The sequence below is a fragment of the Alosa pseudoharengus genome, unplaced genomic scaffold, assembly GCF_046254945.1.
Source record: "Alosa pseudoharengus isolate Yale_2024_CS ecotype anadromous, Long Island Sound unplaced genomic scaffold, YU_APseudo_1.1 YU_APseudo_1.1_scf_16, whole genome shotgun sequence".
In the NCBI taxonomy this organism is placed as follows: domain Eukaryota; kingdom Metazoa; phylum Chordata; class Actinopteri; order Clupeiformes; family Clupeidae; genus Alosa; species Alosa pseudoharengus.
In genome coordinates this window covers 6,428,475-6,451,811 of record NW_027468630.1, presented here as the reverse complement: position 1 = coordinate 6,451,811, position 23,337 = coordinate 6,428,475, and the positions used below count along the sequence as shown (strand labels likewise).

At 41.2% G+C, this 23,337-nt stretch overlaps 1 protein-coding gene and 1 long non-coding RNA gene across 2 annotated transcripts in view; one reads left to right on the top strand and one right to left on the bottom strand.

Annotated features, from left to right (window-relative positions):
* Positions 1 to 397: 397 nt before the first annotated feature.
* On the bottom strand, positions 398 to 1,710 carry LOC143125431 (uncharacterized). The gene is made up of 3 exons (XR_012987260.1): positions 1,620 to 1,710; positions 1,412 to 1,497; positions 398 to 1,200 (listed from the first exon to the last, which is right to left on the bottom strand). It is a non-coding gene; the product is annotated as an uncharacterized LOC143125431 (long non-coding RNA).
* Positions 1,711 to 4,669: 2,959 nt separating this feature from the next.
* The window catches only part of LOC143126073 (N-acetyl-beta-glucosaminyl-glycoprotein 4-beta-N-acetylgalactosaminyltransferase 1-like), a 57,949-nt gene continuing 39,281 nt past the window's right edge, over positions 4,670 to 23,337 (top strand). Inside the window, exon 1 of the mRNA XM_076287992.1 lies at positions 4,670 to 4,811. Coding sequence (XP_076144107.1) covers positions 4,670 to 4,811 — 142 coding nt within the window. The remainder of the gene's footprint in view (positions 4,812 to 23,337) is intronic.

Sequence of the window (23,337 nt, the reverse complement as noted above, 5' to 3'; positions counted from 1 at the left end):
TGCAAATGAAAACAAATTCTGATGACTTAAAACAAGGAAACATGCCCTCTCTCTCGTGTGTGTGTGTGTGTGTGTGTGTGTGTGTGTGTGAGAGAGAGAGAGAGAGAGAGAGAGAGAGAGATAGAGAGAAAGAGAGTGAGGGAGGGTTCATTCATTTTAATGAATCCTAGTGGAAACATGTTCAGTGTCAGAGTGGGCCTCATATTTTCTGATGTCAATTTTTTTGCAATTGCTTATGCCTAACCACTGATATACTGAACAGCCTGTGATAGGGAAACCTTCACCCTCTCCCTCTTGAAACCCACAGTCTAGATTGAGTCATTGAAAGATATGGCAGTGTCTGATCATGATGTGGTAGGCTGAATGGCTACATCACTGTAAAAAATAATATGCCCTTTTAACTTAAAAAGGTTTGTTACCCCGCTGCCTTACGTTTTTGAGTTAACTTGACATAACGTTTTTGAGTTAACTTGACATAAAATTAAATTTGATTTAACTTATCTTTCTTAGTTAAGTCAACTGAAAATTTTACATAGACTCTTGTTGTGTCAAAAAAGCCATGTAAGTTAACTTGATTAATTTACATGTTGTTTCAAAATAGGATCATTAGTTGAAATAAATTTGTTCAGACATGTATTTTCCTTGTTAGTTTTATTAACTTTTAAAAACTTTTATACTTATTTTTTTCAAAGAGAGGATGCACATCATAATATCGAAGAAAAAAACAAAAACTAACTAAAAATACACAGGTGGATGTACAGCACATCAAATTTGGGGGGGGGGAAACCCATTATGCTACATTAGAAAAAATAATCTGAAAACACACATAAAAACAAATCAAAACTGAGGACCAAGTCCAAGTTCTACGGAAGGTTGTTGTACTACTCTTTACCAAGCAGCCTGTTTTGGAGAAAGCAGCTGCAATGTTCATGTGAAGAGGAGCTCCTTCCAATGTTCAAGAACAGCTTTTGTACTTCAAACGTGAATTTTAGATGCTTCGGGTAGTCCATATTGAGACCCATCAGTCCAAAGAGTTCAAAGGCCTTTGGAATATTGGAAATGTCCATGACGATAAACTGTTCCTCCAAAACAAGACATATGTGATTGATTTTGTAGAACTACGCATTTGCTGCAGTCCTCATACACGATCAGGATCCCCACACTGGTTTCTTTTAAGACATCTTCAACTGGACCAGTTGGCTGAAAAACAAATCACCAGAAAGGTGAATATTTAACTCATTACCAGGGACATGCTTTTATTCTATTACAGTTTAGAACAGTTAAAATAATCTGCTTAGTTCAAATACAATGTTACATGCTTTATAAAATGATGAGTTTCCATCTGTAGAGCATGTCCTTGTATTTCAACCAGTGCTTCCAAATCACATTTAAAGTCATTTGCTAAACCTACCTCACAGGTCTTTAGAATGCTGGAAGTATCTTGACGAAGAAAGTGGGGCATGCCAAGCAGGTTGTTTGCTTATTCTGGTTGGAATCCTGAAATGCAAAAGGAAACACACAAATGCAAACACAATGTTAAACAAAAACAAAATAGAAAAAACTCTGAGCTCATTAATATTCACATCATAGAATGCAGGAGTCATATGTTCAATACTTACATGAGCATCAAGCTATCTAAGAATGTCTTGGAGCTTGTGATGGCAGGGTCCCTTTTTCTGAAAAGGACAAGAAACATGGGCAGATATTCATCAAGTTCACTGAGGAAGGTTCTCAAGAGATCAGCAGACATCAGACAGTTGAATTCCGTGAGGATGCAGTGAATGCAGAATATGACAACAAAAAAGAAAAGATAAAAGACATTAAATCAATATTTTTGTGTTCATTCTACAGGCAATTCTGTTAATACCTGGTGACACTATAAAATAAAAAAAAGTCAATTGTGTGTAGAAATGTCCGTTGAGGTCAACTTGCTTTCTGAAGGTGATAAAACAAGCAGAGCAAGGGGCAAAAGTGGCTGTGCTGTCCGTGCTTCAGAGTATATCTTCTGATGACCCTCTGATTCCGTGTTGAAAATGGGCTCAGTTTACAGGTCCACTTCATTAACACTCTTCTGTAACAGAGATAAATTACAAGCATCTGAGATTTTAATGCACAAAAATGTGTTTGTAAAAGCATTAGGCCTATTGAGATATCTGTTAAACATTGATACTACATGGCCTACATTATGATACACAATATTATTCAGATTTGAATGAGGACTTTCTATGAACACTGTAAAAATGCTTAGGTAACTTTTATCACCTATACTAAACATAGTGAGAATGAAGTCATGCTTAATAAAGATATGCTTAATGGGTTAATAATATTCTACATTTATGTCCACTGTGCTAAATAGCATCGGAGATGGTTGATATAGGATGTAGGCTACTAAAGGATCTTTGATATTGACTCATTTCTTGCCACACACTCTCAGTGCTGTTTTTAAAGTAAACTTTTGGCTCAAACTGTGAAAACAAACATATCACCCTTACTAATCTGAATTAAGGTTAAATTGTCATTAGTCCTTGTGAAGGGAGAACATGCTGATGGACAAGAGAAGCTTCCGTTAGTTAGCAGGCTAGTTCGTACCCATCTAAGTGAATGTATGCAAATAGATAACCACCAACCAACTTGGCTTGCCTTAAACAAACAAACAAAAACATCTCCTTAGCTATTTTAAATACACAAGGGGAAATAACCATAAGGAATAGAGAAAAGACTTGTTTTCTTCAAGTGGCTTGGTACATTACAGCATTATGATAGCTAGCTTTTACTGGTACTAGCGAGATATGTGGTTAAGCGAAAATATCTACGAAATGCAAGTGTTTCATCCAATTATATGGAAATAGTTCTACTCATTCAATTCATTGAGTGGTTGTGTACTAAAGTTTACTCACCAAAAACACTGAATATTGACGGATTACGTCGGATGAAAGTTGAGACGATTCCTCCATGTGCTTTTCTTCCAACAGGGCAAAGTGATGTAAACAGGTCTGGCCAGAGGTGGCAGTAACGAGCATGTGTCGTGTTTTGTTAGGGCTACTTGTTCATTTAAGTGAAGACAACAAAGTGCTTGTTCATTGAACTTAGAACAAAGTTGAATCAGTGAAAACTTAGTATTTCTTTTTGACTCGACAATTTTCACAGAGTTTAGTTATATTAACTAAACAAATTATGTTAAAGCAACAAAACCACAGTATTATTTTTTACAGTGATGTTCTCAGGCAAGGAATCAGATATTTTGTTTCGTGACGTCTTCCAGGAGGATATTGCCACATCTACAGTGAAAGTTACCTGACCAAGCTTGTGACAGATCTCAGCAAGGCATGCGTTTAGGCAGGTCTGTTTGACAGTTCACATCTAGGACGTGCGGTCAGCAGCTGGGCGACCCCAACAGTGAAAGTACCTCGCAAGACACATCAACGATTAGCAGTACTGCTCTTATCCGTTTGTCTCTGCGATGATCACGGAACAATAAAAGGCGGGTCATCATATTAATGCATGTTCGACCGTGCGCGCGCCATTAGGAAATATCAGAAGACGAGAATCAGCGGGAAAGATGGATTAACTGCCGTTATAATGGATTTGCCCACAAGCGTACGAGTGCATTAACGTGCCATAGTAGTCAGTCATGATTACTCCACGTCCATGATGATGACTTTAGCGAATGCTCCTAACATCACACTGCAGTGAATGGTTGTGATAAACCGAAATGGGAGACAATCCTTTGTTTCTTTAGAGCCCGCAAGATATTAAGCAAAGGAAGGACAAAAGAGTCGGACCCTCGAACTCACTTTCAGAATGGGCACAGCGAGGATGCTCAACACACGACGCGTCGCAGCTCCCTGTCTACCGCATTAAGAAGGCACACATTGTGCCCGTTGGCATGACCGTTTACTTCATTTGTGGACCCGTAGCTCCTTGAGCAGGAATGGTTTCTGTTATTATGGGGACTGATCTATTCCAAAGTTGCGATAGCAACTTGAATCGCAAATGGACATCAATGGAAAGGAGTCCTAAGGTGAGGCTTAAGCTTTGTCAGTTTCTATTGGAAAAGTTTATTGACAAATGGCTTCATATAGCAGCCTATTTGTGACTGTATTTTGTTTCGTTCTTGAGAAAAGTAAGGTCAGGAAAAGTGGACTCGTTGGTAAAATGCATTAAAGTGTTTAAGTTTCAGAATCTTCACTCTACAACTTTAGAGCACTCCTAGTTCAGAAATAGGATGTGCAATGTAGAGACAATCATGGGCTGTGTTCATTTGTGTCTTGTAATAGGCCTATTTATGGATTATGGTGCTTGAGGGGCCTAAATAAACAAGCCATTTTGACTTTTGCAGGCCCTCCTCAGCTTTGTGGGTGCTTGAGTTATCATGGTTCTCACTCTACTAGAGTGAGACATGGTTCTCACTCTACTAGAGAATCGACTGATTGCACATTGTGTTCTCTTTCTCCATAATCCCCGGCCCACTCCATAATCCCCGGTCCACTCCTCTGGTTGCCTCAACCTAGATCTTCCATACATTCTGTCCCCTGGCATTTCTCCCCCTGTGTGTCTGAGCTGAGTGTTCTAGGTGTGTATGTGTGTCTGAGAGAGAGAGACACACACACACACACACACACAGAGGCAGACAGAGAGAGAGAGAGAGACCGAGACTTTGAGTGTGAGGATGCCGCGCTTCCCCCTGAAGAAAATCCGAAAGCAGCTCAAGCTCCTGTTGCTGCTGGTGTTCCTGACATTCGCCGTGTGGTTCACCTACCTGCACATCCACCAGGGCAAAGTCTTCAGGCTGCAGTTCAGCTATGGAAAAGGTAGGACACCAATGATGTTCAACGATACTAAAAGAAGCATCCATTCCACACAATATCTGCTCAGTGCTATGCATGTTCCACGGAGCATAAAGCTGGCCATGGAAGACACGCCAGTGCTGACCTGTTTTTGTAATTTCAATATAGTAAAATGTGGTGAAACCTGATGGCAAGTAAGCCTGCTACATATCATGCATGCACATGCATAGGTGCTCCACACAAATCTTCTACATCTGTCACACACACACACACACACACACACACACACACACACACAAACACAGAGAGAGAGAGATTAGTCTTTTATTGGGCACACTGACTACCTGTATCCAAGCTATACTCAGCTCAGCTGTGGAATTAAGCAGTGAGGGCATCATTGGGCAAAGTACCCTCCACACTGATGCCAGTGTCTATCGCAAGCTAGGCTGCCGTAAAAGATAGATTACATTGACATGCACAGTGTGCTCTCTCTCTCACTGCTGTCTCTGCACTTGGCAAAGTGAAAAGGCTCTGCTGTTCAGCTCATCGGAGTCTTGAAGTGAAGCTCAAGCTGCTTAAAGAGGGAAGATAGCTTGGTGACAGTTCTGCAAATTGTAGCGTGCATTCAGCAATAGCAATACCCACTGCCAAGGATGGGGTCATGTCATTGGGTGTGTGAATCACAAACAGGAATGTTTCGAAGACTAAATGCAGCTTGCATTTTTATGGGGAACCAGTACTTTCTTAACCTGACTCTTGCCAGATGAATTTCGTTCCGCCTAGCTCCACTCATTCATCTGGGATCGATCCGTTGGAGTGGTGTTGGAGAGGTGGATAAACTCTATTTTTGAAATTTCAGAGGTGGATAAACTGCGTTTACTTGCGTTTAGCCTCCACTACATCCCTGCTTGACACTTCTGTATACCATTAGTCTTCCCTTTCACATAACACTGGAAGGACAAAGATGTGGAGACAGGCTATTTTTCTACATCTGGACAGCATGGGCTCTCAATATATTCATGGTTGTAAGGCTGTCTACTCCTTCACGTTTTAGTCATGTGATAATTGTGTTGGGAAGTTTGGAAGTGATGTGTGAACTCACACATAATGGATTATAAACGAACCAGCCGCCTCATTCATGTAGTTCACCTTCTTACAGGCGAGTTAGGCTTAGACTAATGTGTGTCTGTGGTTGGGTTTGTGTGTGTGTGTGTGTGTGTCTGTGTGTGTGTGTGTGTGTGTGTATGAGAGAGAAGGAGAGGGCAAGAAAGAGAGCGAGGCAGACAGAGAGACAGAGGCTTGAGGGGAGAAGAGAAGAGGGAGAGAGTGATGAGAGTTGTAGGCTCTTTTAACCCTGGGGTTAATGAAGTTTGAGTTGGCCCACATCACTCTTCTCTTCTCTCTCTCTCTCCTCCTGTGACGCTTCTACAAATTAAATGTCTGGACAGCAGCCATTTGTGTTCTAGGTCAATCAGATGTGTGTGTTTAAAACAATGCAGGCATGCCTGGTAGAACAGAGAGAGAGAGATGTAAGGCTCTTTAGATGTGTAAATGCATCTGAGATCTGTGCTAATCCAAGATCATTTGTTTATGGCATCATTTCAAACATCCCGCATGTGATTTAGCTACGGGAAGATATTTTTTATGGGATAATAAGGATAATTGGGCATTAAAGGATGAATGGGCCTTCAATGAAGACACTGAGTGGCTCAAATGTGATCAGAATGAAATTATCATACTGTTTTTATACTCACATTCAAGATGCTTAATAAGTAATGCAGGAGACATTTTCCACTCAAAGCAGCAGACAAGACAAGAAGGCAAGAATTTGCATAAAAAATTATTTTGTGAGAGCGTTTACTAGGTACTTAAAGGAAAATTCCGGTATTTAGCACTTTGAGTCCCTTTTCTGGTTTGTTTTGGATGAACTAGAGTGGTGGACCGAAATTTTGACGATTGATCCTGTCTCGACCTTTCTGACTCGTTTTGAATCGCCTTTGACTACTCAGAGTGGCTGCCAACAGGCATACTGTAGGCTACTCAAACATGTCCTAAAACAACCCTTAACGTTCGTTTTCAAAACTGTGCAACTCACCGAGTGGTTAGTGGTGTTCGTTGATGTTCCAAAACAAGTTTCTGTCGTGTTTTATTTGGCATTTTGTAAAATCCCATTGATTTCTGGAAGACTCATTGCACATTGATATTACTGCGCCATCGTCTATGCTTCAGGTTCAAATATTGAGCGGAAGTTTATACACGTTGTGAGGTGTCTGAATAAATAGTTCCACAATAGCAAATAAGACGGCTGGAAATCATACATTGTGCCGATATATTTGCTTTTAATAATCAACGAACACCACTAACCACTCGGTGAGTTGCACAGTTTTGAAAACGAACGTTAAGGGTTGTTTTAGGACATGTTTGAGTAGCCTAGCCTACAGTATGCCGGTTGGTAGCCACTCTGAGTAGTCAAAGGCGATTCAAAACGAGTCAGAAAAGTCGAGACAGGACCAATCGTCAAAATTTCGGTGTCCACCACTCTAGTTCATCCAAAACAAACCAGAAAAGGGACTCAAAGTGCCAAATACCGGAATTTTCCTTTAATTAAGAACACATAGGGCGGCCGTGTCCTACTGGTTAGCACTTCGGACCTGTAACCGGAGGGTTGCCGGTTCGAACCCCGACCAGTAGACACGGCTGAAGTGCCCTTGAGCAAAGCACCTAACCCCTCACTGCTCCCCGAGCGCTGCTGTTGATGCAGGCAGCTCACTGCGCCGGGATTAGTGTGTGCTTCACCTCACTGTGTGTACACTGTGTGCTGTGTGTGTTTCACTAATTCACAGATTGGGATAAATGCAGAGACCAAATTTCCCTCAAGGGATCGAAAGAGTATATATACTTATACTTATACATATTGTGGAATTTTCAAAATGATCAGCATCTGACATTTGATTTGATGGATTGAAGGAGTTTTCCTCAGAAAGATTACTGTGAAGGTTCTGACTGTCTGTCTGTCAGTCAGTGTCAGTGAGTAATCTGGTGCTGTATTCTCCAGTGTTTCCCATATATTGACTCATTTGTGGCGGCCCACCACAATATCAACATTGACCACCACACAATTTTCCATGTTGTACTATTTAAATTGGATGGAATTTGTTCATTGTAGAGCTATGTGCACCTTCGTACAGCCTCTCCTTGTCTCTGTCTCTAAAAGAACCTACAAGCCTGTTTAAAGTAAACATTAACAGTCCTGCAAGGCATAGAAGCAAACTGGCTAAATTGTGCTTAAATCTGTTAGCATCATAACCACGCTGCGCTAATTTGTTAAAAACTGTTGCATTCAAGTTAATTCTGCAAACCTACCACCACAAATAGAATTCAATTATGTGGGAAACACTGTTCTCTGAAAGGTCACAACCAAGCAGTTAAGGTCTTTCCTTAATGGTTAAGGTTAATGGCTTAACCTCTCTTCATACACATCTCTCTATCCGTTCCTATAATGTACACCTCAGTTTCACGATATCGCCACATGTTCCAATGCTCCATCCTCCCTATCTCTTTTTTTCAGTGCCCCCCTCCACTACTCACATTATGCCCCCTCTACCTCTTCATCGCCTTCCCCTTCTCCTCATCTTCCCTCTCTTTCATCTTCCCTCTCTTTCTCTCCATTCTTTCATCGCTCCACCCATCTGCAGCTTTAATTTGTTTACATCACTCCACCCTCCAACGTCTCTGTCCCTTCCCATCCTCCCATCTCCTCCCCTAGGGTTGCCAACTTCCTCAACCCCAAATGAGGGACAGTTCACTTCAAATGCGGGACCCCCCCCCCCCCCGCCAAAAAAACAAAAAACAAAAAAAAAACGAATTTACAAATATGTCTACACGGTATTCATATTTTGCCAGCTCCATTCAAATATAGCCTATGGTCATTCCACAAACTCTTCATTCCTGTGGAAATAGAAGCATGTAATGATGCTAGCTAGATATTTTCTGTTTGCAATTAATAGTGAATTATGAACCTGGTAGCCACCTAGCTATCTGAGTGGAAAGTGTTTCAATTGGCATAGCCTATCATGTGCTTCATGTAAATGCTTAGTTTAAGGGAAACGGATTATTGAAGACTTCAAGACTCACCAATTCCATTACACAAAGGCAATTGACCACACTTCATATTCTATCAGTCCAAATCACAGTGCGGGCAGCCTATGTCAAAGTGCCCTCACATTTTGTAAATGGTCAGTAGCATAGTGTGAACCGGATAATCTCCGCAATCTCCTCGCATTGTTTTTGTTGTTCTCATGATTTCCTTTTAAAAGTTTCTTATATTAAAAAAATGAAATCAATTACCAACAATCACAAGCCAGCTGGAAACTTCCCCTCTCTCCCTCTCGTTCCCAATTAAAACGAGTAGCATAACGTTCAAGTTAGATCTGCTGCATAGTAGAGAGACTGAGAGGACCCAAAAAGTATCATCCTTATGTAAGATGCTGGGTAACACTTTATAATAACTACACACAATTCATAATTTATTAAGCCTTTGTTACTTATTAGTTAATGGTTTGTTCATCATTAGTAATTTCTAATTTATCATCAGTAAAGCATTTGTTCACACAGTTATAAATAGTTTGTTCATAGTAAATAAGCCTATATCTAAAATATGTTTATACATTATTGTTAATACTTAATAAATGATGCAATAATATGTTTTTGATTAAGTAATATTTCCATTATTTAACAGTTGTAACATACACATGCACTAATGATTAGTTAGGGTGAGGATACATATTTTATAAACCACTTCCTAATACTATAATTCATAATTAACTCAGGAGTTACAAGTGGTTAGTTAATGATATTTTGTGAGCTCATCTAAAGTGAGGACTTTTTATGCCTTGCAACACATTTACTCTGTTTATGAGAATCAACATAGGAACAATGCTTTACAAATGATGATCAAAGCATTTTGTAATAGTTTGCAACTGGTTTATAATAAGAAAATGATTTCATTATAAGTGGTTGTTTCATTACTTATTAAGTATAAATCATGTACTTACAAACATATTTTTGGATAGGCTTATTTACTATGAACAAACCATTTATAATTGTGTGAACAAATGCTTTACTGATGATAAATTATGTATGAACAAGAAACTACTAATGATGAACAAACCATTAACTAATAAGTAACAAAGGCTTAATAATTGATGAATTGTGTGTAGTTATTATAAAGTGTTACCAGATGCTGTTGCTGCATTTTGACATTGTAATCGTTCTCTAAGAAGAGTGAAAAGCAGTTTGCAGTAAAGCTTCTCTGGCTAAATTATGGTGCCCCTTCTGTCCCTTGGTGCGTGCGCACAGTGCGAGATTTTGTGGCACCTGCCACTTTGTTCCAGGTGCGTTTACAGTAGCCTACTATTGACAAGTTAACAAGATCGGGAGTGGTGCTGTCCCTGGCGGGACAAATCAAAATCACCCAAAATACGGGATGTCCCGCACAATTCGGGATGGTTGGCAACCCTATCCTCCCCTATCCTTCTCATCTGCTCTACTGAGGTGCCAATCCCAATCCCTCTCTCTCTCTCTCTCTCTCTCTCTCTCTCTCTCTCTCTGAGAAGCTGCCCTGCTGTGTCTGTGTCATAGAACAGATCCAGGTGCCTGGAACTAGTGTTTGGTGTGTGCGTGTGTGTGTGTGTGTGTGTGTGTGTGTGTGTGTGTGTACATGTGCAGTTTTCAATAAAGTAAAAGAGCCATTGCAATCCATTTATGGCTGTCATACCAAAGGTTTTCATGCATGCACACATACACACACACAATGAGAGAGAGAGAGAGAATACTTTTGGAAATAGCAGAACGCTATTAGAGGCTGCATATGAATGCTTATGCATAGGCAATTTTAAAAGATTTGACATCCGAAATGTAGTATCCATCCACTCCATCTCTGAGCAGGTTTCCAATGAGATGCATGAAATGCCCTCAGAGGCTTTGGGCTAGACAGACAGACAAGCCCACATTTTAAATCCAGCCACAGGGTGACAGAAATCCAGACTTTCGTGTGTGTGTGTGTGTGTGTGAGGGAGAGTGGTGGTTTTGATGGGGCATTATCTACATTTCATGCTTTATTGGGATGTATGAAATCCACTTTGCATAATATGTGATAAATGGAAAGGAAATCAAATGGGATGTAGCTGATCAAGCGACAGCTTAAAAAGCTGCCTCTTCCACATGCATGTTCTCTTTCTCTTTATTTGTGTGACTGCATGCATGTGTGTGTGTGTTTGTGTGTGAGAATTTGTGTGTGAGTAGAGCTTTGCACATACAGTCATGATGAAACAAAACCTCATGCCTGCTACAGTTACATTGCTGTTCTTCTCCTCCACTAATGATATGTACATGCTCTAAATCTGCTTCCTATTCATTTAGCATGTTGTAATCTCTAGTTTGCAAGCTAGTTTGCTGTTCTTTTGAACGTTCTCTCTAAAGACATCCGTTATTGTGTGGTCAATGTGTTCACTGTGATGCTTATACGGGAATTTAATTTCCCATGAAAGGCTTCCTCTCATGTTTTGGTAGTGGGCAGAACTGTTGGGTGATGCTTATGTGTTTGTTGACTGTCATAATTGCTTTGGCTGACTCATTACTGGGGTGTATGATCTCTAAACATTATGTAGATAGCTATCCGCTGAACAAAGGCATAGTCGGGGTTAATTTTGCTCAGCAAGTTCCTTGATTGCTTTGATTGTCAGACACAGTGGTTTATAAAAATTAGTATGTGGGTGTGTAATTTTTTCATTAAGGTATGTGTGTGCGTGTGTGTGTGCGCACTGCAAAAACTGCTAATCTAATAAAATCTAACCAAGTCTTACTAATCTTATATCAAGATCAAAGAATCTAGTATTGTTTTCAGTATAAAGAGCCTTAAAGGAACACGCCACCCAATGTCAGTAGTAATATATGTTCTTACCTTAACTTTCACGAGTTGAGTCATACCTCTCCCGTGTCCAGGGGCGTAGCACCAAATTCTGGGCCCTATGCACAAGTGGTGGCCATGCCCCCCCCCCCAACCAACCAACCACCGGCTGTAAGCATGAAGCATGAGGTTCACAACTAAGTACTATCTAATCACACATTGAATTAATTAAATAATTAAACTCTTATATGTACTGTATAACAGAAAATAATCGTATTACCCAAGCCTTTTCTGAATTTCTGTTTTATTTGAAGAATGTTTAAAAGCTAGAACATGAAATGAATGAAAACACTTTTGGCTGAGAGAACAGCTCTGCTGCTGCTGCATCACCCTCTGTGAGTTTATGAAACTGAGTGTGATGCGTTTCACAAGTTAGCTTTGCTACTAATTTGACAGCCTTTCCTCATGAACCTATAGGCTATAACATTGAGCCTACTAAGTTAAGCTATTAGCTCATAATAATTTTCGAATTAGTAGGCTATTGAAATGTTGTGGTAGGCTATAAATCAGGCATCATGTTATTTCTAATTTTGTGTTAATGCTGTTTTAGCACTGATAATCGCGGATTCGCGGTGGTATTGAAGTGTTTTGTAACCTTCAGGAGTTCATTTCATTTGTAGACTATTGCTTTCACATTGGGCTCACCTTTCTTGGGAAAGAAGGCTGTTAACATTTGTTTTCCCTCATTTCTTTTTTTCTCCCTTTCTTGCCTCTCTTCTTTTCTGGGAACCGGATTTAGCTTTCTTAGACTTAAACATCTTCACACCGTGACCGTCTGCGTTGCCGCTTCGGCAGAATGAACGTTACTTCAAAAATGCGCCTAGCAGGGGAAGGCGGACTGAACCATTTCGTGCAAGGGAGAGGGTGCCTGCCCTCAAACAATGTTGGCTTGGACACAATTTAATACATCAATCAACTGATGCATTTACCCGAAATATTTGCATCTATATTAGTTAATAACATTTATTAAGATCTTTAAATTAAGGAAATTATTTATTATTAAGGAAAATAAAATTCAACTCCTTAGGGGCCCTCCCCCCACTTGGGGCCCGGGTAATTTATTCCCACTTGTCCCCCCACTACGACGCCCTTGCCCGTGTCGGTACGTGCACTCAAACGCTCTGGTGCGCGGCTGGACTGTGTTAGCATGTTGCTATGCTAGCGGGCTTTGCCGTAACTAAGCGTAGAAGTAATCAAAAACATCTAAGTTTTCCCGACTTAAAGGAGCCGTATGTAAGAAAAATATTTCAATTAATCATAAAATGGCCCTGATATTTCACTAGACATGAATAAATCATGTTCATTTCAAATACTTATATCACTGACAACAGTAATCCGGCCAGGATATTGTCATTTAAAAAGTGAAGTTGCAGCCCTCAACTGATGTTGATGTTGTGTTTTGTTATGTCATGTTGTGTTTTGGCCTGATGCGCCACCCTCCACCTATCTACTAATCACGAAGTCAGTAGTGTTTCGCCATCCGGGTTGGCAACCTTGAGTCAGGGGGGAGGGGGAGGGGATACACCGCTCTTCAGTATTTTGAAAGTGATTGCAGTACCAGTTTTGGCCACAATCTTACATATGGTTCCTTTAAATACAGTTGCACGAGTAGTTGATAGAAATGCTACGGCCACGGAACATGAAACGTGGCGATTTTCCAAGCGAATAAACAGGAGAACTACAATGTGTGGCGCAATAGCACTTGGGAGTACTTCGACTTAGCGTAGTAGTATTGTTAACACCTAATTGTAGATCCTATCCACTACAGAGTTTAGAATCCATGCTGGATCGACCCTCAGCCTCTCCCTCCCCTCTGAGCGAGAGAGAGGCACACACACTAGAGATGCGCTGATGGGCTATTATTTCAACCATAACTGCATAGCAAAACTTATCATCCATCAGCCATCCATCAGCACCAAAGTTTTTTGACCAATTTTCGAAACGGCACCCGCCCACCATCCGCTGGTTGTTTTAATGTAGGCTATATGGGTGATGCAGCGCTGCTGACGTGAGGCTAGAAAGCCCTTGCCTGTTCTAGAAAGACTGATCCAATGCAGCAAATATATTAAAAGGCTAAAGTCGTACATTGGCTATGTTGTAGCCTATCCCCAGAATATCAGCAGCAAACTCAGTCTCTGTCTCGCAAAACAGTCTCCAATTAAAACGCACATCGGCCTGTTGCCTATTCTGCCAGCTTGTGACAATATATCGTCCAAAATGCTTGATTGCATTGCATTCTCCACATTTTTAGCTACATTTTCATGTACCACATCAGCATCAGCTACATTTTCATGTACCACATCAGCAAGATTCATGTTCAGTGAATCTTTTGTAAATTGCTTTAAAATGAATTGCGCTGTCTGTCTGAAAAAGACGCGCTCCTGCAGTAAAAATTAATGGGAGTCTTCAGAACAGGCTTGTCAGTCACCCTGACATAACAGTGTGTAAAGTAGCCTATAATGTGAATGACTTGTTATTTTATCAAGGATTTCTTTCTTTTTGCAAAAAATAAAGTACAATAGGCATTAATTAGTAGGCCAGGAGCATGTTGAAATTATGTGGCAAATTGCGTTTTTTATTAAAATGATAAAAATGTAAAAGGACGTGACCGAAGCTGAGGCAAGCCAGGCAATAGGCCTATAGGCCCGACGGTAATTGTAAAGCAATTTACAAAAGATTCACTGAACAAAAATGCTGATGTGGTACATGAAAATGTAGCTAAAAATGTGGAGAATGCAATGCAATCAAGCATTTTGGACGATATATTGTCACAAGCTGGCAGAATAGGCAACAGGCCGATGTGCGTTTTATTTGGAGACTGTTTTGCGAGACAGAGACTGAGTTTGCTGCTGATATTCTGGGGATAGGCTACAACATAGCCAATGTACGACTTTAGCCTTTTAATATATTTGCTGCATTGGATCAGTCTTTCTAGAACAGGCAAGGGCTTTCTAGCCTCACGTCAGCAGCGCTGCATCACCCATATAGCCTACATTAAAACAACCAGCGGATGGTGGGCGGGTGCCGTTTCGAAAATTGGTCAAAAAACTTTGGTGCTGATGGATGGCTGATGGATGACAAGTTTTGCTATGCAGTTATGGTTGAAATAATAGCCCATCAGCGCATATCTAGCGTGTGTGCCTCTCTCTCGCTCAGAGGGGAGGGAGAGGCTGAGGGTCGATCCAGCATGGATTCTAAACTCTGTGGTGGATAGGATCTACAATTAGGTGTTAACAATACTACTAAGCTAGGTCGAAGTACTCCCAAGTGCTATTGCGCCACACATTGTAGTGCTCCTGTTTATTCGCTTGGAAAATCGCCACGTTTCATGTTGCGTGGCCGTAGCATTTCTATCAACTACTCGTGCAACTGTATTTAAGTTGGGAAAACGTGGATGTTTTTGATTACTTCTACGCTTAGTTACGGCAAAGCCCGCTAGCATAGCAACATGCTAACACAGTCCAGCCGCGCACCAGAGCGTTTGAGTGCACGTACCGACACGGGAGAGGTATGACTCAACTCGTGAAAGTTAAGGTAAGAACATATATTACTACTGACATTGGGTGGCATAAGACGTTTCATCCTGAAAACAAGCAAATTTGTCTGTCAGTGCGTTGAGTAAATTTGTCTTGATAAGACCTCTTAAAACTAGATGTACCGCAGAGCGGTACAAAATATGACCACCTCCCAGTCCAGCACATTTTTTCCACAAAAATAAATCACGCTGAAAGGCCTATATGATTCTAACTGTCTCACTAAATTGCATTATCCACACTCAATTCTCACTGGTATCTGCTAGACAACAAGTACCAAAACATGATTAGTTCATAGATTTCACATGTAAAATTCATTTTATACAACCCCACCTCCATCTTGCCTATTCATAATTCTGAGAAATTCTTGAATCTTGAATTCTTATGTGTGTGGGTGTGTGTGTGTGTGTGTGTGCGTGCTTGTGTGTGTGCCTACGGAAAAAAATGGTCATCCTAGGCCCTACAGTTCTCAAGATAAACGCTTCGCTGCGCGGCGGTCATAATAAGTCAATGGGCCCTATCTTACCACTAGCAGAAAGCATGACGCAAGGCTTATTCTTATCTTGCACTCAATAAAGGGATGAATTTTTCGCGATGCGCTGGACCACTCTTAGAACTCTCTTAGCTGCACCTTAGCAATGTTTCGGCTCGCGACGCTAGTCGCCGCCACTGTAGCCTACAGCAATCCTTAGAAATCTCTGTTGCACATGCAACTCATATGGTACAATATCACTGTTTTGGTTCGCCAAATGATTTTATATAAGTAGGCTAAAGAAAATAGTTTCTGGAAATGTTTTCACATGGATAATACAATGTGCAAAGCGCGAGCGAGCGATGAGCGGAGTGGATGGAATTTTGTTGGCGCGCGGACCGCTCCAATTTTGCTTCGATATCGCTCACACCACGAGTCTGAGCCATGCTAAAACCTACCCAGAAGTCATGTCTTCATAATGAAACCAAGACCGTTACATTTCAGAACAAAGATATTTGCCAAAGTAATGTAACGGAGTAGGCTTAGTTAGAGCTTGGTTTGAACGCTGTTTTTATTGGCTTGCATTCAGAAACAGGGGTAGGGACGCAGACTACGAACACTGCACACACTAGGCATGTCAAACACACACACACACTACACATACAGGGGTGGACGCAGCCCCCCACACAAAAAGGATCACACACGAGGAAGACCTAAAAGGGTAACACGCTACACTAAAACACAGACATTAAAACAGTAAATAAAGACATTAACACACACAAACAACCCCCAGAGTTCTCCCCCGTATCCCAGAATGCATTGTCCCAGAGTCCGTAGCACATAGTCCAGCATGCCGACGTTACAGTAAGTTCGTTGGGGATAAAGTTGCTAAATATTTTAGAAAGGAAACTGAAAGTCATAGGGCTTACAAGCGTACTATTCCTACAAAACAACTAGATACTAACAATGTAGAGCAAGAATAACTATGTGGTGACACTGTTCCAGTGAGATCTATTTTGGAATTTAAGAAGACACATTTCGCAGAAACATGAGTGTGCTACGGAGAGCAAAGAAAAACCTGAGCAATTTGAATAGCCTATTGGGATAAATGCAGAGACCAAATTTCCCCCACAGGATCAAAAGAGTATATATCCATACGTACATACATACATATGCTAGAATTTGGTTTCACCTTGGTTAATATTGCAAGGGAGAGGGTCTTCAGTCATCTGACTGTTTATGTTTAGTAGAGGAACCGCTCCTGTGGAAAATAGGCAACATTCTGCCATCACATTTGTTTTATTTGTATTTGTCATTGAATAATAACTTTACATTAACCCTCATATATGAGAGGGCATTTCATGTTTCAGTTAAATTTCACTTCAAGTTTCAACATTCACTTTTATTTTCTGAGTGTGTGTGTGTCTCTGTACTTTTCCACTGGTGTAAAAGATGCAAAGCTTGTTTTAGCAACAGTGTGTGCTCTCATGTCATAAAGGAGCCATCATTGCCCTTACTTCTTCTTCTCGTCTGTTTTCTTTGCCTTGTCTTCAATACTCTCCTCCTTTTTCGCCATCACTCTCTCTCCCACTCGTTATGAGTGTGTTTGGTCACTTAATAAGAGGCAGTGAGCCGGGAGACAGAGGGCTGAAATAATGGATTGTGACAGATTCTTACAGTGGAGAACAGCTCCAACTCAATCATTCAGAACCCCTGGAGGATGCAAGGCGAGGATGAGAACAGTGCACAGTGTACGGCAGCACGCACGCACACACACACACACACACACACACATACACATGGACACACTCACACACACACATACACATAGACACACACACACACACATAGACACACATACACATAAACACACACACACACACACACACACATACACACACACACACACACACACATAGACACACATACACACACACACACACACACACACACATAGACACACATACACACACACACACACACACACATAGACACACATACACATGGACACACTCACACACACACACACATGGACACACTCACACACACACACAAATGTATACATATTATGTATATGTGCGCTCGCAGACACACACACACACAACCACACACATCCACACACACACATGCAAAGACATAAACATTTTTTAGATTTCTGTGAAACTCTTATTATGACCGCCGCGCAGCGAAGCGGCGGTCATATAGGTTTAGTCAGATTTTTTTTTTTTTTTTTTTTTTTCGCATGTCCAAATTTCCGTCAATGAGTCCCGGGACACTGAAAGACCGGGGTAGACGAAACTTGGTGGGCATGTAACCCCATATGGATAGCATGGAACCATCGTTTTTCGTTTTGATCTGTAGCCCCCCCGCTGGACTGGACCCCCCGAAAGGAGGGTAGGGCAGACACAGTTTTCTGTGAATATCTCGAGAACCGTAAGGTTTAGGAGGACCATTTTTTTTTTGTAAGTTGATCTCAAGGGGCCATGTCAACCCATTCCATAACCACTCATTTCATGTATAGCGCCACCTAGTTAAACACAAAAAAGTAAAAATGAGGTGTTGTAATCGCAGGTATCTGTGACCTAACATAGTCAAAACTGCACGAAATTGGAAGTGTAGGATCATTATGACACCCTCTGAATGCACGCCAAGTTTCGTGGAATTCCGTTCATGGGGGGCCACACAATAAATTAATTTATGTTACTATACACCAACTGGCCTGTAGGTGGCCGGAGACAGTTTTCTGTGAATATCTCGAGAACCGTAGGGCCTAGGAGGTCCACCTTTTTTTTGTATGTTGATCTCAAGGGGCCATGTCAACCCATCCCATTACCACTTATTTCATGTATAGCGCCACCTAGTTAAACATTAAAAAGCAAACATTTAGGTGTTTTCATCAAAATATCTCTGGCTGACAAGGTCAAAACTGCACGAAATTGAAAGTGTAGGATCATTATGACACCCTCCGAATGCATGCCAAGTTTTGTGTACTTTCGTTCATGGGGGGCCTTACAATAAAATAATTTATGTGTACATTTAGTGACGTACACCAACAAGGATTCCCGGGACACTGAAAGACCGGGGTACACAAAACTTGGTGGGCATGTACCCCCACATGGATAACATGGAACCGTCATTTTTCGTTTTGATCTGTAGCCCCCCCGCTGGACTGGACCCCCCGAAAGGAGGGTAGGCCAGACACAGTTCTCTGTGAATATCTTGAGAACTGTAGGGCCTAGGATGACAATTTTTTTTCCGTATATTTGCCTCCAGGGGTCATGTTAACCCATTTCATGTGCACACATGTGCACAAACAGATACACACGCACACACACACATTCACAGTAATCATACGTATGACATATACTCACACAGTAGACATATGTACGCTTCCATGCACAGGCACATACGCAGGCACACACACAAGCACGCACACACACACACACACACACACACACACACCCACACACATAACATAAACATAACACAAACAATCAAGAATTTCTCAGAATTATGAACAGGCAAGATGGAGGTGGGGTTGTATAAAATGCATTTTACATGTGAAATCTATGAACTAATCATGTTTTGGGACTTGTTGTCTAGCAGATACCAGTGAGAATTGAGTGTGGATAATGCAATTTAGTGAGACAGTTAGAATCATATAGGCCTTTCAGCGTGATTTCTTTTTGTGGAAAAAATGTGCTGGACTGGGCGGCGGTCATATTTTGTACCGCTCTGCGGTACATCTAGTTTATATAGACAATCAGACAGACACACTTTGCATAGGGCAAAGACAGATCTAGGCCAACTGTTTTTCAGACGGACATCAACAGATAATGTCCTATATATATTCGGAAGTCTACTTGTTTCTGAACAGTCGAGATATTTTCTCATTGTCTTGCTCAGAGCCAGGCTTGGATATTATTGTCAGTATTTGTTTTCATGTTGATGATTGAAAATAGCAGTTCCACCACAAGTAGTCTGTTGCTATGCAGCAAGCAACATCAATCAAGAAGCAAATGTCATTGTAATGTAAACTACATAGTGAAATAGTATGAGTGCTGTTCTATGAAATAACACGAGAATGCCTTTCAATCAATTTAATTCTCTGTCTAGAACCAATTTCTATTGTCAGTTGATCCGTTTTAAAAGTACAAAAAATGAATTCCTGTGTACTCACATTATTGTGAAGACAGACATTTAAAAAATAGACAGTAGATCCTTTATCCATAGTCATATCCATATTCATCGTGACTGTAAACTGAAAGCTGGGACACTAATTTGTATCTGCAGTGCTCTCCTACAATGAAGCAAAAGAGCTGTCCTGGCAAAGCCCTCAGGGGAAAGCTACTGTCTCTTGACCTCTGTCAAAGTAAAGGCCATTACAGATGACCTTTGACATGTCTTGTCAATCAAATTGACATATGGGAGGTTGTCAGTCTGTGTTTAAGTCAAGTCAAGTCAATTTATTTTTCTTGCACATTTAATGCAACAGGGTTGACCCAAAGTGCTTTACAAATAACAGCAATAAGAACAATACTGATGAAATAAGCATACGATACAATATGTCTCTGACTCTCTCTTTCTCTCTTTCTATCTCTCTCTCTCTCTCTCTCTCTTTGTCTGTGCGTGAGGGTGTGAGTGAGTATATTCAGGCAGAGGGGATGCCAAGTTGAGTTGTGCTCCCTCAGGCCATCTCATGGTCTTCATATCCTCTTATGAAAGTATTCCGGTCCTCTCCCTCTCTCCTGGCCTCACTCACTCTCCCTCTCTCCCTCTCTCTCTCTCTCTCTCTCACTCGCTCTTTCTCTCCCTCTCTCCTGGCCTCTCTCTCTCTCTCTCCATCTCTCTCTCTCTCTCTCTCACTCGCTCTTTCTCTCCCTCTCTCCTGGCCTCACTCTCTCTCTCTCTCCATCTCAGCCCCGGTGTTTTAAGTTCCTGCTCCTCTGCATGCGTCAGCTCATGTTCCTCTTCGCCAGTTTGACTCGGGAGAACTTTTTTGCCCCCAGTTCACCCTGCTGTCTGTCTCCGTGCCTTCCTTCATTATTTCGTCTTGAGATCCAGTCTTTCATCCTCCCCTACACACCCCTCCTTCCCCACCCCCGCTTACTCTTCCTGTTTGCCAGAGGACGAGGTTAAACTCAGACATGTCGGAACTAAAAATCTGTCTGCCCTTCCCTTTCCGTTTCTATTTCTGTTCCCTTCTTTTTGTACGCTCCCACTCTCTCTTTCTCTGACTTTTTTCTCTCTTTGTCATTATCTCAACTCCTTTCCCTCGTCCCACTCACTTCTCTTTCCCTTCTTTTTTCTCCCCTGCTTTCTTTAACTCCTCTTCTCCATCCTCCCCTTCACCTCATTTTGACTTGAACTTCCTTTGTTCTTCCCACACATCCCTGATCTTCTTTTCGTTATCTCTCACTCTCTCCACCGCATGTCTCTCTCTCCAACAGGCTGTGTGTGTGAGTGATGGAGAGAGAGAAAGACAGTTTATTTTTTTGTTGCCCGAGTTTGAGACTAACACAGCACACAAATGCTTCAGGGGGAAGATTAGGAGTAGGGGAGATGTTTGTGCACACTTGTGATTCTCCTTCTCTATCTCCATTTGTATGTGTGTGTGTGTGTGTGTGTGTGTGTGTGTGTGTGTGTGTGTGTGTGTGTGTGTGTGTGTGTGTATGGTTGTTTTATCTGTCTGAGGGCACACACATACGGAGCCAGAATAATCATTTTATTAGAGGAGCTATAATAGATTGGTTTTGTTCCTCTGTGTCATTCATTTTTATTATTGTTAATATGTGAGTGTTATTCACCAACTCACTGAATATTTGGGATTCAAAGCTATATTTTGGAATTGTTATGTGTCCTGGCTCATATATAATATATCTCTATTGTGAATAGTTTGTTTGCCAAAACAAGTTAATTTGGAAAGTAGGATCTATAACAGCCCAGGAGTGCCTTCTTTTTCACAAACACACAAACACAATCAGATCAGATGAGCTGCCATCTAAAATGACTTAATACAGCAGACCTGTGTCTCATTTAATTCAAAACACACACACACACACACACACGCACACACACACACACACACACACTTGTGTTTGTTCAGGGCAGAACAAAATTAAGAGTTTATGACAAGGCTTATTATTCACTTCAGACTGTGTGACCTTAAAAAGCCAGCAACAAGCACCTAGTTATTACACATACTCTCTCTCTCTCTCTCTCTTGTCTCTCTCTCTCTCTCTTTCTATTGCTCTCTCTCTCACACACACACACACACACACACACATACAGAATGAAAGAGTGCGAGAGAGAGAGAAAAGAAAGAAAGGGACAAACCTCATTTCTCTGTAAGGCTTGAGTCTGTGAAATGGCATGTTGACCTTTTACTTTGCAGTATCCATAGAGCCATTTCTCTTTCTTTCTGCAATCTCATCGAGTTCTCTGTCATCCGTTTTCTGTCTCATCTCTGCCTCTTTTTCTCCATGCGCTTATACAGTCATCTCTGAGCCAGCTCATTTCAGGCTAATAATGCCCTTTCCCTCAGCCTTTCTACTGGCCCACAGCAATTTGTGCCTGTTGCTTTTGTCCCCCCCACAAACCAGTCCACACTAGCCTTGCGTATTGTGTCCTGCTAACTGGATCCAACATCAATGCAAAAAGTATTCCCCCTTATTTCTGCCTACTTCATAAATAAGAGTGTTTGTAGTCACTAACACAATATACATTGTTTGTACATCCAAATCATTTCTCAAAACAAATTCATGTTGGTCATCAGTCTTCTAGCATTGAAGCTACATGAGTCAGAACAGAGACAGGATGAGACAAAAAGACAAAAAAAGATAAACAGAGAATATATGACTTTTTTGCTTTCAATTAGTATACTTCTTTTTTAATCTTTTTTAGGTCGAGTCCTTCTGCATTAATGAACAAAATTATATTCTACCTATTCAAATAAGTATTGCTCTAATTTCACAAATATAATTCCGAATGTAATGGTGTACCAACAGCGCAAGCAGTATTTCAATGTATCACCATCCCTAATAGTAAAACTCTGTGCACTGTGAAGGCTGGGCTGTGTCTTCCAGACCCTCTCCCAGTGGGAGCTTGCTGGCTGACTATGCCTCCTTCTAGATGCTCCCTGCATGGTCCCCAGTCTGGCTAATGATGATTAATTGTGTGTGGCTATGTCTTCTAATGCTCTCCAGGTGGTTGGCAAAGTCGTGTTCAGAACTGGGTGAAATCCACACGGGCTGCTGTCCAGGGTCCTGAAGTTTCTCGCTCATATGTTTCCTCTGGGCTTTTTTTTTTACCCTGATGGAGTTTGAATGTGTTTTCGACTTTGCCAAGATTAGGATTTCGTGGATTTATGTCCGCTTGAGCCCAGGTGTATCGTCTGGTTTCAGTCCTTGATCCTGTCTCTTAGTAATAATATCTTGGTTGGGAATGAGGTGTGGAAGAGTTTCTGAGTGATCAGGGAAGACATAGTGGCTTCAAGCTCATTTTGCAATATATATAGAGAATACAGTTTTTGACCCATACAAACCTGGTACTCCTGGTGTATCACTTTGTAGCATTATT